Source organism: Megalopta genalis, chromosome 3, assembly GCF_051020955.1.
Source record: "Megalopta genalis isolate 19385.01 chromosome 3, iyMegGena1_principal, whole genome shotgun sequence".
Taxonomy (NCBI): domain Eukaryota; kingdom Metazoa; phylum Arthropoda; class Insecta; order Hymenoptera; family Halictidae; genus Megalopta; species Megalopta genalis.
In genome coordinates, this window is record NC_135015.1 from 29,267,564 (window position 1) to 29,285,974 (window position 18,411).

Here is an 18,411-nt window from a genome sequence, read left to right on the forward strand (position 1 = left end):
TAAATAGATAATAGTAGATACTAAACAGACAAACAACGAGCAAATAATAAACAACCGAAGCTCTGCAACGATTCGAACACGCGAACTCAGTCGGTAATTAGCGATTGCGTGAACTCGCGTATACGTGTGTCCAGCCGTGAAGGTGTTGAGCCACCACGGTCCAGGTCTCTGCGCACACACCCCATCCCCAACAATTACCCCTTTCACGAGGTGTCGGGTAAAAGTGTCGCGGCCAATCGCTGCGCGGCCGCTCTATTATTCCGTATATGGCGTCCGCGGTGAAAGGGTGAGGACATTAGGGTGTAGACCGCGCGTAGAGCGTGGAAAAGGGAGCACCGCGGTAGCTTGCTCCTAAGACAGCCCAGATCTATGCAAGATCGCGCGAGGCCGCGTCTAAGATACATGATATCGCAGGATCTCGGCGCGCCATGCGGAGCCTTAATTGCCAAGTAAGGGGCAATTAGCCCGGCGGTGTAGCAGCGGCGAAGGAGAGGGGGGGGCGGCGAACGGAGGGCTGACATCTAATCGGATCCCGGTAATCTCTGTGACAGGCTTGCCACCGCACCAGATGGACGAGGCTCGAGGGAGGATAGCAGAACGATAGGAGGCGACCGGTTGCGGCTGCAGCTGCGGCGTCGGTCGCTGCACCTGCAGCTGCAGCTGCGGCGACAGCGACGGCGACGGCGGCGACGCTGCCGGTAGCACCGGTTTGATCAGACCGTGGAGGAACGATGCAGGCCACCGGCGACTACTATCAGAGGGCTAGATGCTGTCCCGGAAGGAATGCGAACGCGAGCGCCGAGGCGCTGCGGCTCAGCACGTCCGTCAGGGGCGCGGAGCTGCTCTGCTGTTGCTGCAGCTGCAGCACCTCCACCTCCATTGAGACGCCGGGCCTGCTGGCCTGCCTCGGGGTCTGCGTACTCGTCCTGGGCTACACGCTGCTCGGCGCGTTCGCGTTCATGGCGCTGGAGGGCGGCCTCAAGACGGTGCGTACCCGTTTCAGCTTTCGGTACGCGATGCTGGGCTAGCGGAGCCATTTACTGTGCCGTTTGATCATCTCGATGAGCGTAACTTACTTTGTATTTATCGCGTATGACTCGTCGAATCTTTTTTATTTGAATTCAAGCAATTACTGATTTTCGTTAACATTAAACGTGTAAAAGATGGAAGCTCTTTATAAACACGACATAAATTGTTTCAATGTTTTAATCCCGAATTCGCGATCATTTCTACAATGCTTTCGGTAAAATGAATCGTTTTGAGCAAGATATTATAATGTTGATTATATTGGTAAAATATATTGGGATTAGGAAAGGACAAAAGAGTAATTATTTATTTGAATTTGTGGTTTTAGTTTCGATTTTAGTAGCTTATTTACTGTGCACGGTAACTGAATCTATTTGTTCGCTTAATGCGTTTGTTTGCTGTGCTGCTTACTACGGTATAGGCCTACATAACCTCAAATCTCAAATCATCTGTGTCACACTTTTAAAGAGGAGAAACGTAAATATGAAATCTTGTTCAAGCAGTCGTCTCTAATGTGAACTTTTAAATGACTTATCATTATAATATATTAATATATAATTATAATATATTAATAATATATTACATTCTTTTTATAGGATATGAAATCTATAAAAGTATGTTATGTATTAAATTTGTATTGTTATAAATATATATAACACATTTATATAATATTTATTATTATAACTGAATCTATTTGTTCCTAACCTCAAATCTCAAATCATCTATGTCACACTTAAAGAGGAGAAATAAAATAATAATAAAAATATTAATATATAATTATAATATATTAATAATATATTACGTTCTTTTGATAGAATATGAAATTTATGAAAGTATGTTATGTATTAAATTTTTATTGTGCACAGTTATCGAGGTGGAGGAGTTACAGTAACTGAAGCACAGTGTTCAGGGAGGATACACAGTAACTGAGGCACACAGTAACTGGGGCGCATTAACTGATTTATACATATCATAGACAAACAATAACTGCATCCAGAACTATTTTTCTTTCTCCCAAAATTCAAAGAGGATTTGATACTTGTATCATAGAAAAATTGATATCAACAAAAGAAATTTTGAAATTTACCTTTGAGCTCTTAAAAAATGTCATTTAAATTGCGAAAGCTTTGTTTAGTAGCGAAAACTCCTAAACACTGCTAACAGGACACAGTAATTGGCTCTTCTACCCTAGAGGACCATGATGCGATTGTTAACCCCTTGTCGTACCCCCTACAATTCGGAAAAGTAGACTTCAATTTAATTTCCTTGTTCTCTTCCTTTTTTGGACATAGAGTCGTGGAGTCGGTTACTGTCAGGGTGACCAATTGCTGTGTGACGTTAGATTTATTTTCGAGCGTAATTAAATTGATATTTTTCGAATTATACATACCGAACCTTTTCATTCAGAAATAAATAAAATAAACGAATAAAAACATTTAACATGTTTTATTTTATAAATTGAATTATGCCCGAAAAGTAACCAAAGGCATAGCAATTGGTCCCTAATCATGGTACTCGACTCGACTACCCTATATAGGGTGTCCCAAAAGTGATCGAATCAAATGAAATGAGTAATTCCCAGGGTCCACGAATTTTCATTAATAACTCGTTAGCGAAATTGCATTGGGCATTTCCGTTAAAGAAAAAGTGTAAACAATGAAAGACAGTGACCAATAAGAGGCGAGCTCGGCTGACGCGAGGCGGCCCAGCCAACGAGCGCACGAAGCTCGGTTCCGCTCATTGGCTCCGCCATCTCGCGCCAGCTGGTCTCGCCTCTCATTGGTCACCGTTTTTCGTTAATAACTCGTAAACAAAGCCGCGGATTGCATTTTCGCTAAGGAAAAAGTTACTTCAAATGACCCCAGGAACCTCCCATTTCCGGATTGCGAGACATTTTTGGGACATCCTGTATAATCCATTCAAGTAAACGTAGGCACACGATATAAAAATATCAATTCTCTTTTGCGATATTAACGCAACCCAAAAAGTCAAGATCATTGTAAATGTGAAAATAATGGCAAGAGGTTGAGAAGCTACAAAGGAGCACCATCGAAAGATTTATCCATGAATGTAATCGCAAGCATATATATCCCCCGGACAAGAATTCGAGCGTCGTTGAGCTCAGTTCCGAACTTCGTCGCGATTATGCATGCAGCAGATCCTTAAACCAATTTGAAATTAATCCCCGTTGATCCAGGATTCATCGAGCGACCTGCTCGTTACCGGAGGCTCGAAGACCGAGGGAGGATCCTACGTGGTGCCCAGCGTCGAGGACGACACCGCCGCGATGGAGCTCAGGGCACGCACGGTCGAGAGGCTTTGGAGCATCACGGAGGATTTGAACGTACTCTACAAAGAGAATTGGACTCGGCTGGCGGCCAGAGAGGTGTTCGAGTTCCAAGAGAACTTGTCACGAGGTCTCAGACGGACTTCTTCCCAATATGAACCGGTCGGATCGAGATCCAGGGATCATCCCATGGATCGCAGGCCGCATCGACGATGGACCTTCAGCGGCAGTCTGCTCTACTCGCTCACGCTCATCACCACCATTGGTGAGAGCTGAGAACATTCGTCGTAGATATGTAGATTGATTGCGAGTCTAGATTTTAGAATGTAAGTAATAACGTCTAGGTTCCAGAGTGTAAGTCATAGAGCCTAGGTACTAGAGTGTAAGTCCCAGGGTTTACGACCTAGGATCTAAGTTTAAAAATCAAGATTCCAAATTCTAGGTTCACAATTCCAGATTCTGAAGTTTAAGTTGTAAAGTGTAAGTCCAGAGTCTAGATGATGAAACCTCGGAAGTCTAAATTTTTAAACCTAGTTTGTGAAGTCTAGGTTCTAGAACTCAGATTCTGAAGACTAGATTCTAGAGTGTAAATCTATGACCTAGTGTCTAAGTTTAGAAATCAAGATTCCAAATTCTAGGTTCTCAGTTCCAGATTCTAAAGTCTAAATTGTAAAATGTAAGTCCAGAGTCTAGATGTTAAAATCTCAAAAGTCTAAATTTTTAAACCTAGTTTGTGAAGTCTAGGTTCTAGAACTCAGGTCCTGAAGCCTAGGTTGTAGAGTGTAAGTCCCAGAGTCTACGACCTAGGGTCTAAGTTTAAACATCAAGATTCCAAATTCTAGGTTCACAATTCCAGATTCTGAAGTTTAAGTTGTAAAGTGTAAGTCCAGAGTCTAGATGATGAAACCTCGGAAGTCTAAATTTTTAAACCTAGTTTGTGAAGTCTAGGTTCTAGAACTCAGATTCTGAAGACTAGATTCTAGAGTGTAAGTCTATGACCTAGTGTCTAAGTTTAGAAATCAAGATTCCAAATTCTAGGTTCTCAGTTCCAGATTCTAAAGTCTAAATTGTAAAGTGTAAGTCCAGAGTCTAGATGATGAAACCTCAGAAGTCTAAATTTTTAAACCTAGTTTGTGAAGTCTAGGTTCTAGAACTCAGGTCCTGAAGCCTAGGTTGTAGAGTGTAAGTCCCAGAGTCTACGACCTAGGGTCTAAGTTTAAAAATCAAGATTCCAAATTCTAGTTTCTAAAGTCTAGGTTCTAGAACTCAGGTTCTGAAGTCTGGGTTCTAGAGTGTAAGTCATAGAGCCTAAATTCCAGAAAGTAGGTCCTAGAGTCCAGGTTCTAGAGTATTCAGATTCTAAACTGTAGGTCCTAGAGTCCAGTTTTTAGAGTGTAAGTTCTAGAGTCAACGACCTAAGGTCTAAGCTTAAAAATCAAGATTCCAAATTCTAGATTCTGAATTTCAGGATCTGATTTCTAAGTTGTAAAGTGTAAGTCCAGAGTTTAGATGTTAAAATCTCAGTTCAAAAGTCTAAATTTTTAAACCTAGTTTCCAAAGTCTAGGTTTTAGAATTCAGGCTCTGAAGTCTAGGTTCTAGAGTGTAAGTCCCAATGTCTAGACTCTAGAATGTGAGTCCCAGATTCTAGGTCCTAGAGTGTAAATCCTACAGCTTAGGTTTCTAGAGTATAAGACCCAGAGTCATTTAAAAATCTAGATTCCAAATTCTGGATTCTCAAGTCCAGATTCTGGAGTCTTAAGTAGTAATACGTAAGTCCAGAATGTAGATGTTAAAACCTCGGTCCGAAATCCTACACTTTCAAACCTAGGTACCAAAGTCTAGGTTCTAGAATCCAGGCTCTGTAGTCTAGATTCCAGAGTCCAAGTTCCAAAGGCTAGGTTTTGGAATTCAGGTTCTGAAGTCTAGGTTCTAGAGTGTAAGTCCCAATGTCTAGACTCTAGAATGTGAGTCCCAGATTCTAGGTCCTAGAGTGTAAATCCTACAGTTTAGGTTTCTAGAGTATAAGACCTAGAGTCATTTAAAAATCTAGATTCCAAATTCTGGATTCTCAAGTCCAGATTCTGGAGTCTTAAGTAGTAATACGTAAGTCCAGAATGTAGATGTTAAAACCTCGGTCCGAAATCCTACATTTTTGAACCTAGGTACCAAAGCCTAGGTTCTAGAATCCAGGTTCTAGATTCCAGAGTCCAAGTTCCAAAGTCTGGATTCTAGAATCTATATTAGCCAAGGCTTGTTCACAGTCTCGCCAACTGAAGGATCGAGTCATTTAGAGCCTCGTGGTACCTCACCGATTGTAGACTCTGGTAGAGTGATTACCACGTTGCACCAATGTTTTAGGGTACGGCAGCGTGGTACCACGCACGATTTGGGGTCGCCTGATCACGATAGTGTACGCGCTGGCCGGGATTCCCCTGGTGCTGGTCTACTTGAGTACAGTAGGTGATGTCCTCTCGAGAAGCTTCCGCCGTATGTACGGCAGGCTCTGCAGGCCCCGAAACTGCACGCGGAAGCAACAACCGCCGCCACCTCCGCCACCCGTCGGTGGCATCATGAGCAAGACCTACAGATACGACAACCACGTTGACTCGAAGTCCGGCAATTATTACTCGGCCAGCAGGGAGAGTTCCTGCGACGATTTGGGGACGAGGGGCACCAGCAGCGCCATTCTGTTAGACTGCGGAAGCGAGGGACTACTCCATGCTACCACTAGCTCTACCGCCGCCCTTCAGGTACTTCAATGATCCCTTCGCAGAAGGGAACACCTTCTGATCTGATGATGTACACCAAATCTGACTGATGTGCACCGATTTTGACGAAACTTCGTACAAGTGTTCAATAGACCTACCTAAAACTTTAGCCCCTTTCGTCCTTGCCCATCTTTTGCATTCAGGAAGAAATCTACCCTTTTATCCCAAGCGGTTCTTCTAGGTAAAGTAAGATTGATTTCTAAGTCGCAAATGACAAATGCTATCCAAAACAATGCTATGCAAAATGCTTCGTAAAATAATGGTTTTATTATTGGATAGTTTATTATAATATTATATATATTATATATATTATTATTAATATATATATATATACAGGGTGTCCCACAATTATTTTAACAGCCGAAAATGAGGGGTAGCTGAGGTCATTTGAAGTAACTTTTTCCTTTGCGAAAATGCAATCCGCGGCTTTGTTTACGAGTTATTAACGAAAAACACTGGCCAATGAGAGGTGACGGTGCGAGAGAGAGGGTCCGCGAGAGAGTCCGCAGCACGAGGCTTTGACAGAAGGTCGGGACGGACTCGAGCCGCGTTCGAAGTATTGAACAAGTCACGAAGTGAGAACTTTCCGGATTTTTTTAACTACATAACAGTGATATTTTTAAGAAAAACGCTGTTCACCTTTACTTTAGAACGTCTGAAGAATATTCACTAATTTTTCGGACTCGAAATAATATGTAGTTTAACCGTGACAGTCGTTTTAATTTTCTGGTGTGCATGACACCTTATGTGTACCATATGAAATTTTTATGCAAGGTGTACAGTGAAGATTAGCAAAGTTCGTAAATGATATTTTAATTTAAATAACTCCGTGTACGAACAGAATTCAACGAATGATTCGCAAAGCTGATTTAATAATAAATAATCGCGTTAAGGTACATAAAGGATTTGTTTTTTAGAGAAATATGAAAAATATTATCGATAAGAAACTCACCCATTTAGTTGAGGATGCATTTGCTGACTCGTACGTACTGACCTCGTACAACGAACAGCTGATCCCAGGTCGATGACCGCAACATTCGAGGGATACTGTCGGTGGAACCTCTGGTATGGTTATTTGCGAAGTTCACTTACACTGCACTGTCACCAAACACTGATCAGTTATTTAATCACTGATAATCCGAATCACTTGTGGATATTTAAGAAAGATCACTGAGACTCGTTCGCGGATAATCGTTTATTCGACGCGTTCGTTCGGAAGTCGACGTTTCACTGCCGAAAAATTCAGGCCTTGACTGTGGGTCCTTGTTGTTCTTCGTTCGGCCGTCCGAGGAAATGACACTCGATACCATTTTCTTCGCACGGCCATTAATTACGTTCTAAGAGCGCAGGGTGACAGCGGGTCGGACACAGTTTACGTCTCGGCATATCTTGTTTATTTCATTTGGCGGTACCCTGCGCTTCGAAGAAAATAGTATCGGGTGTTATTTCCTCGGACGGCCGAAAGACGAACGACAAGGCCTCGATTTTTTGGCAGTGAAACGTCGACTTCCGAACGAACGCGTCGAATAAACGATTATCCGCGAACGAGTCTCAGTAATTTTTCTTAAATATCCACAAGTGATTCGGATTATCAGTGATTAATTAAGTGATCAGTGTTTGGTGACAGTGCAGTGAAAGATCAGCTGTACGTTGTACAAGGTCAGTGCCCTTCGACATCATGAATTTCAGCCAGCAAATGCATCCTCAACTAAATGGGTGAGTTTCTTACTGATAATATTTTTCATATCTCTCTAATAAACAAATCCTTTACGTCCCTTATTTATTATTAAATCAGCTTTGCAAATCATTCGTTAATCTTCACTGTACACCTTGCATAAAAATTTCATATGGTACACACGAGGTGTCATGCACACCAGAAAATTAAAACAGCTGTCAAGGTTAAACTTCATATTATTTCGGGTCCGAAAAATTAGTAAATATTCTTCAGACGTTCTAAAGTAAAGGTGAACAGCGTTTTTCTTAAAAATATCACTGTTATGTAGTTAAAAAAATCCGGAAAGTTCTCGCTTGGTGACTTGTTCAATACTTCGAACGCGGATCGAGTCCGTCCCGACCTTCTGTCAAAGCCTCGTGTTGCGGACTCTCTCGCGGACCCTCTCCCTCGCACCGTCACCTCTCATTGGCCAGTGTTTTTCGTTAATAACTCGTAAACAAAGCCTCAGATTGCAAATTCGCAAAGGAAAAAGTTACTTCAAATGACCTCAGCTACCCCTCATTTTCGGCTGTTAAAATAATTGTGGGACACCCTGTATATATATATTAGTATATAATATAATATTATAATAGCACTTGTCGTCTGCGATTTATAAGCACTTCCATAGAACAGCCGTTTCGTATAGAAGGGTTGATTTTTCCCACAAAATCAAAAACCGTCTTCTTCGGCGAAGTTTCACAAAAATCGGCGTCCATCAGACACCGGGGTTCCCTGGGTCAGTCAGAAAAGGATTTGTACGGTTTGCCCGCTGATGGACAAACGACACTGAACGTTCGACCAATGATCCTCGTAGTCGCGTGTCACTGAGCAGTTGGTGGTTGCAGGACGTGTCATCCGGAAACGGTAAACGGCACTTCCACCCGTGCTCGTCGTCCCTGTCGACGACGTCGTCGCCGGGCTACATGGTCGAGGCGAACCCCGTCAGGATACCGATAAGCCTATGCCTGGTGATCATGCTGATCTACATATGCGGCGGGGCGATAATGTTCAATCGGCTGGAGGGCTGGAGCCTCCTAGAAAGCGGTTACTTCTGCTTCACCAGCCTGGGAACGATCGGGTTCGGTGACCTGATGCCGGTCGGCAGAAACGCGGCGACTGCGACCTTGGAGGAGCTCAGCTTGTGCGCCTGCTCGCTCTACATACTCGCCGGGATGGGCCTGATCGCCATGTGCTTCAACCTCGTCCAGGAGGAGGTGGTACGCGTGGTCAGGGTCCTCAGTAGAACCTGCGGCATGTCGTCCGGGGTGGTGGTCGGACCTATCGGTGGTACAGGTATCCCTGATGCAGGCATTCGACGGGGAACCGCTAGATCATTCCGGCCGAGAAATCCCCCGGTTCCGCTTTAGCCCGTTCAAAAAGTTAGCCCTGGCCGTGGTGGCGTTGCCAGAACAATGGTGACGCTGCCATAGCGCGCTTTCTGACAAGATTTCGAATATTTGTGGATGAACTGCGGATCTTACGAGGAGAGGTCCCCAGGTGTGACACTCGCTTTTCGATGAGATTTCGCACAGTGGTACAGCTCGTGAAACTGAATCTAATGATAAGCGGTTTTCGGTGCAGACGGCTTATGGTTTTCGAGATATTTAATGTTGAAGTTGTCGGTAACAAGACCAGAAAGATAAGTTACGCTGTGGCACCGTGCGCTTGGGTGGGGATGCGGGGATGTCAGAGAAGTGCTCACGAGTGGAGGAGTGACGGGGGAAGAACCTTGTTCCCTCTCTTCTCCCATCACTTGCGAGCACTTTTCTGAAGTACTTGAACAAAACGCAGCGCAGCGGCTTATTTATTTATTACTTATTATTTATATATTGTCTACCTATACATATATTATATAATATTATATATTATAACTAATTATTGATATCATATTTTATTATATTTATATTATATATTATAACTCATTATATATTAATGTCATATTTTATTATATTCATATTATATTTATATTATATTTATATTGTATTTGTATTATATTTATATTATATTTATATTGCATTTGTATTATATTTATATTATATTTATATTATATTTATATTATATCTATATTGTATTTATACTGTATTTATATTATACTTCTATTGTATTTATATTATATTTATATTGAATTTATATTGTACTTATATTATGTTTATATTGTATTTATATTATATTTGTATTATATTCATATTATATTTATATTATATTACATTATACATTTATTTATTATTATTTTATTTCTGGCTTCGTCACTAACAAATTTAACATTAAATATCTCAAAGATTATAAGCTGTCTGCACCGAACACCGGGTATCATTAGATTCAATTTTGCAAGCTCTACCACCGCGCAAAATCTCATCGAATGCCGAGTGTCACGCCTGGGGACCTCTCCTTGTTAGCAGGCAGCAAAATCAAAAAAAGAGATCATCAGCCAGCGCAGGGCTCAAAACGTTCACCCTCGTCACCCGTTGCGTTCGAACGAATATTAGAGCGGTTCTAATCAAAATCGCGTCGGGGATTTCGATGGAGCATCTTGACCACTCCGCAAGACCCTTCTGTTATAAAAACAGCTAGCATATAACCACGCGACTAAAGCCCTGCAAGCTTGCGGTGTGCCTGAACGCGTGGCTTTCTCGTTGCAGGTTCCGGTCCTGGGCTCAAGGGAGACCTCGACGACGGCGGCGGCACCAGTGACTCGCGGCTGTCCGAGCAAGAGGAGGAAGCAATCGCCATGTCCATGGTGCCAGCATCCTGACAGCATCAGGCCAGGAGTCCCGGTGACGGGAAGCTCCTGGCCCATGCATCCAACACTGCCATAAAACCGTCGCCCGGCCACCATTCTCTGCCACGGAAGAAGTCCGTCATCTCGGACACGAGGAACTCGTCGGTGCAGCAGTTCCAGCGTGCCCAATCGTTGAGACGGAGCTGCCTGTCGCCGACGCAGTATCATCACCAGCATCACCAGCACCGCCAGCAGGAGAGCTCGCTGCACTTCGAATACTTCGTGCCGAGGAGCGTCAGCGAGTTCAACCTGGCCGCGGCGGCGGTCACCGACATGGCGGTCCCGCCCCCGCCGCCCTCGTCGGTGCTGCGACCCTCCGCGGCCGTCACGCCCCCGTTGACCTCCGTCGCTAATCCGTCGAACCAGTCCCGGTTGCTGGAGTGCACCGGGACTGCGACCAGGAGCCGCGAGAAGATGGTCACCTTCGAGGACGAGGGCGTCACCTCCACCCCCACCAGGAAGAACGTCTCCGGCCTGGACAACGTTTTCATGTGACGCTGCAACTATCGAATATGGGCGGATCTGAAGAGGATGGACCTGCACGGACGCAGCCGTTGAGCAGCCGTGCCGAGGACGTGACCGGGGAGACCAACCCTGAAAACTTTCGGGACGGAATAATCTTTTCGGAAGAAGATCGAATGCCGGATGAGATATTCGAAGTAGCCTCGCGCTCGTCAACAACGACCTCGATTCTCGAGGAAACGTCTCGACAACATTCACGCTGTTACTTCGAACGTGAAGATGCCAAGTTTCAGTCCGGCAGCTGCGATCGTTGATCTCGAGAAGAATTCCGCGAGATCGATCTGCGAGACCCGCTTAAGGGCTCGGCGAGGTCGAGAGCGGCGTCATTTACTTGTTTCTGTATGCCAGTTCGAGTTGTCGGAGCCGTCCCGAAGGTGTGAACTGTCCTCGATCCCACGCACAAGGTGGCGAAACTGAACCAGTGTGAGAACAGTGACGAGCCAGCGAGAATTTGTTGTGTGCGGAACGCCGTCGTCCGTCGGGAACTGACCGAGGACGACGGTGTGCATCGAAGAAAAAGAAGGACGAGGGACGATAGTTAATATGAAGGAACACGGAGACAAGGTGTGCTTTCTGGAACAGGGGAATAGCCAGGAGGAAGTCGACACGATGCTACCGGTGTACAGAATCTCTGTAAGAAATTAGAGGCCGGCGGGGGCGCGTCAAGCTCCACGAGTTCCCGGTGCCCGGCAGAAAGAAAGACGCTAGATTTCTACCGTTTAAATTATAACGACCGTTACTGTAACACTAATCAATACTCTCTTATCGCTGCTGATACTCTTCTTCTTACTATTATCGTTGCTAGGTTACACAAGTGCCAGCCGGGACTGCGAATTCGCTGGCGGGGAACTTACTTTGTACGGAACACCACTGCGAACTATCGGACTATGGAACTATATTGCCGCCTCCTCCTCTTCCGCAGGGATCAGTTTTTCACGCGGAGTTTCGAGCTGCGCGCGCTGGCTGGACAGAACTCGATAATTCGGTTGCGAAACGACTGCTGAGAATTTTCATGTTTTCACGAGAGCAAACCATCGAAAACGGTTCTCCGCGCAATCATTTATTCTGCCGAGAAGTGCGTTTCATGTAAAAAAAAAGAAAACATTTTCACCCGATTGGTTGCTGTAATTTCCGTTTCTTTCCTTCGAATTCGATTCGACAGCGCGATTTCGTTCAGTCAGCGCCAGCCTCGCGGTGAAAATCTGCTCGGAGTCGCTCCGCCCACTTGTTCTGTGCTCCGCCCACTTTCCCCCGCCCCTGAACGTTCTACTCGCGAGACAGATCGCGATTGGACGTCTCGCGGTTAGCTCGGGGCTTCGCTTATATTTCGTTCGGAGATTTGAGTTTCTCGGTAATGTTGAACGCGGAAAGAGGCGGTGTAGGAGGACAAGAAAGACACAGCCTTAAACCGCGGCCCACAGGCGGTTCACTTAATATTGTTACAAAAAAAAAAGACAGATATCGTAAAGTTTAGAAGAACGGACGATCAGGCAGCTACGAGAACGGTCTGTCCTAGGATAACTCGTTTAAGGAAACTCGTTTAACCGACGCGTCGGGAATCGCTTAATTTTAATACGGACCGATCGAGCCGTGCTATGTATGCGCGAGGCACGGAGGATGTGGTTTCGACGGTGAACTTTCACGAACCATCGAACGGAACGTTGTTTCCTTTTTTCTTTTCTTTGTTTCCTTTTTTCTTTCTTCCGGTATCGTAACACGGACCAAGTCCAGTCGACCTCAGTCCACGTGAAAGCAGAATCGTTCGATCGCTAGGCTGGATCGAGGCTCAACGAGTGTTCAAATACGCTGTTTATATATACATACGTGTCTCTTTCTCGATAAAAATGGATTTTCATTAAAGCAGACGAAGTAAAACCGAACGACCACCATGGATTTCCTTCTTTCGACCGTGAGAACCCCGGGACGTGCGGTCGGTAACGGTGATTGGCTGTTCGAGGCCACGCCCACGCGCCGGGAACGCCCCTCGGGGCGTGCACCATCGAACGACCAATCGATTTAACGAACGTTTCTCTCCCTTTTTGCACTGCGAATGACGAATAAATTGTTTACATCCTGTTTCCTTTACTTGGCTCATCTTTTCTTGCATCGAACCGACCGTCGACGAGTTCAACGAAGAACGTATCGTTTCCTGTTTCGACTGGTTCGGTTTCGCAACGTGTCAAATTTACAAATTTACAAGTTTTCGTCGGGAACCTCTGAAGATCGGTGGCGGAATGTGCGAATGTTCCTGGAAGAAGCTGCACGGAGGAGCTAAGGTAAGACGTTCGCTGGCCAATCGCTGCGAAGTTGGCGACTTAATCGCGACTTGAGACGATACAGAAGCGACGTTGATGATTCAGGACAATACGGACAGTTGTGATTATTCGTCGTCCTCTTCGCAGTAGTCCCAGTCCTCGTCTTGGGAATTTTGTCTGTTCAGCTGGGACGCAGAGCTTTCGTCGTAGGCGATGTTCGTTTGCGGTTGACCGATACCCCAGTTAGCTAGGATCCCTGTTAAATGCGTGTCAGATTTGAAAGAAATTCTGATACGGAGTAAGAGAGGAGCTCGAGTAAGGGTTCGCTGCAAGAGCAGACGAAAAATGCGCTCGACGGACCTTTGAATTTCGTAATTAAATCTTCGCCCTTCTCTTCATCCTCGTCCGAATCCTGCTTTATAGATTGATAGAACGTGCACCCTATGTCCATCGTGTGATTCACTATGAATTGAGCGGTGCAGAGGAGCATGACGATTAGAATCGGCAGACACAGGGTAGATTCCACATCGTCCAGGATAAGGTTCAACCATTCCGGCAGCAAATCGCAACTCATTTTTGATTGTTCGACCTGTCCGTCGGTGATTTATCTGTGTTTCCGAGAATTGTGGATCACGTCACTTTGACACGGTTTCGTTTGTCAAAATGGCTCGCGAAATGTACCATGTTCTTGTCAATTTAGTCGAAGGGAGAGGACATTGCCGAAACACAATTTGAAGTGCGCTCGCTAGTCTGAAATCAGATGAAAGCTGAATGTTCATACTGTTGGTGGAATCGACTGTCGATCACAATGTTACGATATGACCGTCAATGTTGATTCTTGGAGGATTAACCCTTAGCGGACGACGACTTTTTCGGCAGAGTCAGGTAGCAGGACGAGGTGATTTTTGCAAATATGTCGAGTGTCTTATATGATACAATAAAGTGATCTTACATATAAATTATCTGACAAAAACGTTATATTTCGTTAGTTTATCTATATTCACACTTTTATGAACATAATTTTACAAAAATTATGATTCGTAGTTTCGTTCGATGTGATAGTTTATAAAACATTGACCAAAATGCATTCTTGATTTATCTGGACATGTATCACAGAAATAGGTCGTCTCATGTCTTCCCTTTGGTTTGTTTCGACTGGAACAAACTTTGCAATATTTCTTTGTGCCAGTAACAATTACATGCAGTTTCCCGTTTAGACGAATTTCGTCAGAGTTGGACGTCGAACTTGAAGATCTATCTCGTGGTTCACGATAATCTCCTCTCAATTTGTTGATCAAAATCTTGCGAAAAAGGAAAAAAAAGTGACTTATGCCACTTTCAAAATAAACGGCTCATATGTTGAAATGTATTCCAGTTGTAATTTTCGAACTTCTAAGGGCTCAAATTCAAACTGCAAGAATACACTTTTCTTAGTTTTGTGAGAAAGTTTGAAATTATATGGTATATTGATCAATTTTTCATTGGGAATATCATGAGCCAATAAAATAAAATAAAAAAACAGAAAAATAGTGTAATTACACGTAGTGACCAAACGCTCAAACTGGTAGCTAAAATTACTGACAAGAGATAAGTTTGGGTTTTTTGTAAATCCCCGGCAGATGTCGCCACTATGTTAAATCTGTGGGAGTTCATATAAATAAACTAACTAAATCTAAAATTTAAACTCACAATTTATATTAATACTATATAATAATACATTAAATTAACGATTATAATTCAACTTAATATTTAATACTTTTAATTTAATTTCAATTAAATTAAAAAATAAATTATTCCTGTTTTGGACGCTCTTTAAAGGTTTATTATAACATTCATTGGTAAGTAACACTAAAAAGTTGTATTAATATTTACAAGATAGCAAAAAATTCATTAATAACATAATTTAGTAACATGGTATACCAAATCTTAAAATCCATATATTGAACAATGTTATTGCTATTATATCTGCAGTAATGTGTTTAATTGGTATTGCTACGGGCCAACGAGAAAAACGATCAATCAATGTAAAATAATAACGATATCCGTTAATATTAGGAAGTGGGCCAATGGGATCTACATATATGTGTATGATTAAATCTTTCTTTAGGTATTGGAATATACATGTTCTGGTATATTTTTATGATGGCGATGAACTTTGCTCTTTCGGCAAGATAAACAAGTCCTCATCCATTCTGCCACATCTTTTGCTATATTTGGCCAAACAAATCTTTGTGATAATATGTCTTTCTTATAGACTCTCACTTCCGGGACGTGATAAACTACATATACTATTTAAAATTTTGTTCCTTAAAATCTTCTGGAACAAGGGACGAATTATTGTCTTCTATAATATAACATTACAACACATTGAGTTCGAATTACCTGTAATCACAGTACCAAATTTCAATTCTGTACAAAATTTCATTATTTATATTTGCCACAAATCTAATTTTTTTTTGCACTTACTCCGCGATTGTGACATTAATTTGGACCCTAAGTTTGTGATCGTGGTGCTATTTCTGTCAGAAATTGTTGTAGGTAATTTTGACGAACAGTTCGAGCGTTTTGTCACTTGGCGCTATTTTTCTATTTTATACAGTTGATCATTCGTGCCAGAATTTATATTTTATCTATATTTATAGGGATAGAGGTAAGTACCACATGTTCTCCATATGTGTAGCAACAAATAAACTTTTCCTCGATGTTACAAATGCAACAGATTCTTCTGAATATTTCCATACTCTCAATTTATTTATTTCACGCCCAATGTGGTAAATTTTGGGCCATTTTACATTCTTACTAGGCGTACAATTCTCCTCATTGCGAAGTTAGCAAGAATCAATTGTAGCTTTAAGAAATATTCAATGCTTACTATATTTGCAACAATAAGGAGACGTTGTTGGCATGAAATGGATGCAGAAAATTCCACTGAACATTTCTGTACCCTCAGAATATTCCTTTAGTCATACAATCGCCATATTTCATCCCATTTTATAAATTCTTTCCAGAGGATTGATTTAGTTCGGACATTTTGCCGCTATGTGGTTATAGTGTGTCAATGCAGTGGACCCATGAAAAGCCTGTTTTTATGATCATCGAATTCAGGCAGAATTATAGAATAATGAGATATAAATTTAGCGAGCTCCATCATTACGAATATTCTAAGTTTCAAGATATTGATAATTTTATATTGCATTTCTATCGAATATTTGACGTATTTCCCTATATGCTAGTTTCACGATGCTAGTTAAAAATTTGTGTAGGTGTGGCCCCTTACAACGCTAAACATGATTGGCCAGAATTGTATGCACTGTACACAGTTCTAAATGTGAATTTTCACTATACGATAGTTAATTAAACATTGCAAACAATATTCACCCCTCATACGATGTTGATAATTATGTAATCACTATTTTTAATCATTTTGGATAGATAATGCTGAATATTTATCGAAGCATCGATAGTAACTCAACAAAATTAATGATTAATCCTATGACACTATAACCCGTTACTGCTAACATCCACCAATGTTATTCCATTGATCGCTAATGTCACTTATAGATACATTGCAGTATCGGAGCATACGTGTTGGTACGTGTACCGTTGTCGTTATTTGTTAAATAAATTGTAAAAGAGATTAACGATAATAAAATGAGACCAGCCTGATTCTACTCTCACCTTTTGCAGAGTGTAAAATTGTAAAAATGTATTTAGCCTATCTTCTCATTAATTTATTAGTCAGCGCTTCGTTGTTTGTTCATGGGGTTAGTAAAACTTCAAATACGTATACATATTTGATACACGTATTGTTATACGAATCGTTTAAATTAATTGATTGTATTTTAACGAGAGGAAACGTTCAATTTTAGAGCGAATTAGATTACGACGCATGGATACAATTAAGACTGTGGCACGCGTTTAACGATGGTCCGGAGCCGATTTATCAAGAAAGAGGAAACATTACAGTGCCCAGTGTGCGCAGCGGTGTTTCCGTTGTTGGGCAAAATGGTCTGTTGACAGCCCATACGCATGAACTAGTAGAACTTGCCAAACACGATGGCAAGTACAGACTCAAAGCTGTGGCTCGAACCCCTTTGGGAAGCGAGATGACATTCCTAACGTCTGTACCTGCGGTAAGTTTCTTCCTATATCTCATTGCCCCAATTCTATTGCTGCCCTAATTATACTCTCCTTCCCGCATTTAGTGTTACCTTATTGGCTCGGACCTCGAAGACATTATAACAATTTGGCTGGATAGCATGGGCGAACCAATCGCCGTCACCCAAACATCTCCAGGTCCTTGTAGCACTGAAGCTTCGCTTGTAACCAGTATGTGGACTACAGATGTACTTGTTAAATACCCTGATGGCGGGCCAGTCCCGGACACTGCCACATATATACTAAAAGTAGAAAGAGAAAGGGAAGCGAGGGAAAGAGGAGAAGCCAAAGATAATAGACCCTACCTTTCAAGATACGTAAGTCCCTTCGATTAAATACATTTTATAATGCTATCGTCATTTATCTTATGCACCTTTATTTCTGTTTCAGTGGATGTATATTTTCCTCATATTTATTTTTGTTGTTCTATCTGCCGCAACAAATCCAGAGGCAGCAGGAGGATCAGGTGGCAGTGCCCAGAGGCAGTGATGTAAAAACTGTATTATTGCATTCGCGTGTGCATTGTGTTTCTAAGTATGCTCGTGTGGGAGATGTTTATTTATAAAATTTACAATGTACTTTCCTAAATGCAGTTGCAGTAATCATGACTGTATGCTCCTCTAAATAAATTCTTTAATTTAATTCAGTTTGCTTTTACTTTTCTCGTGTACTACCTATATAACACACTATCGGTACTTGTATCGATCATCAAAAATCAATTTTCACTTTACTTCATTTCTTTACATATAGAAGAACGACTCAGAAATTTGACAAAGGCATCTAATTTTTTGTTAAACGAAAACCGTCGTGACTATACTTGAATATACATATGTGTATAGATAGTTCAATACATCAGGTGAGGTTCACACAGGTGTACCAGGGAAGGATCAATAATCCACCT

The 18,411-nt window shown here is 42.3% G+C and overlaps 4 protein-coding genes across 5 annotated transcripts in view; 3 read left to right on the forward strand and 1 right to left on the reverse strand.

Annotated features, from left to right (window-relative positions):
- LOC117222050 (TWiK family of potassium channels protein 18) overlaps nucleotides 1-10,568 on the forward strand; it is a 66,331-nt gene extending 55,763 nt beyond the window's left edge. For both annotated transcript variants that reach the window (XM_033473513.2, XM_033473515.2), the window contains exons 2-6: nucleotides 552-986; nucleotides 3,224-3,578; nucleotides 5,673-6,064; nucleotides 8,642-9,089; nucleotides 10,436-10,568. In XM_033473513.2, the coding sequence (XP_033329404.1) occupies nucleotides 732-986; nucleotides 3,224-3,578; nucleotides 5,673-6,064; nucleotides 8,642-9,089; nucleotides 10,436-10,548 (1,563 nt within the window). In that variant the 5' untranslated portion in view covers nucleotides 552-731 and the 3' untranslated portion in view covers nucleotides 10,549-10,568. The remainder of the gene's footprint in view (nucleotides 1-551; nucleotides 987-3,223; nucleotides 3,579-5,672; nucleotides 6,065-8,641; nucleotides 9,090-10,435) is intronic.
- LOC117222120 (uncharacterized) lies at nucleotides 10,549-13,182 on the forward strand (the record flags this gene model as incomplete). Its single annotated transcript, XM_033473636.2, has 1 exon — nucleotides 10,549-13,182. A coding segment is annotated over one exon (522 nt), but the record flags the coding sequence as incomplete, so codon positions are not given.
- On the reverse strand, nucleotides 13,160-14,106 carry LOC117222051 (uncharacterized). The gene is made up of 2 exons (XM_033473517.2): nucleotides 13,713-14,106; nucleotides 13,160-13,608 (listed from the first exon to the last, which is right to left on the reverse strand). Exons 1-2 carry the CDS (start codon nucleotides 13,924-13,926, stop codon nucleotides 13,478-13,480), a joined length of 345 nt encoding a protein of 114 aa, XP_033329408.2. The 5' UTR covers nucleotides 13,927-14,106; the 3' UTR covers nucleotides 13,160-13,477.
- A 2,797-nt stretch (nucleotides 14,107-16,903) lies between these two features.
- EMC10 (ER membrane protein complex subunit 10) lies at nucleotides 16,904-18,152 on the forward strand. The gene is made up of 4 exons (XM_033473521.2): nucleotides 16,904-17,116; nucleotides 17,222-17,485; nucleotides 17,558-17,827; nucleotides 17,901-18,152. Exons 1-4 carry the CDS (start codon nucleotides 17,057-17,059, stop codon nucleotides 17,997-17,999), a joined length of 693 nt encoding a protein of 230 aa, XP_033329412.2. The 5' UTR covers nucleotides 16,904-17,056; the 3' UTR covers nucleotides 18,000-18,152.
- The last annotated feature ends 259 nt before the right edge of the window (nucleotides 18,153-18,411 follow it).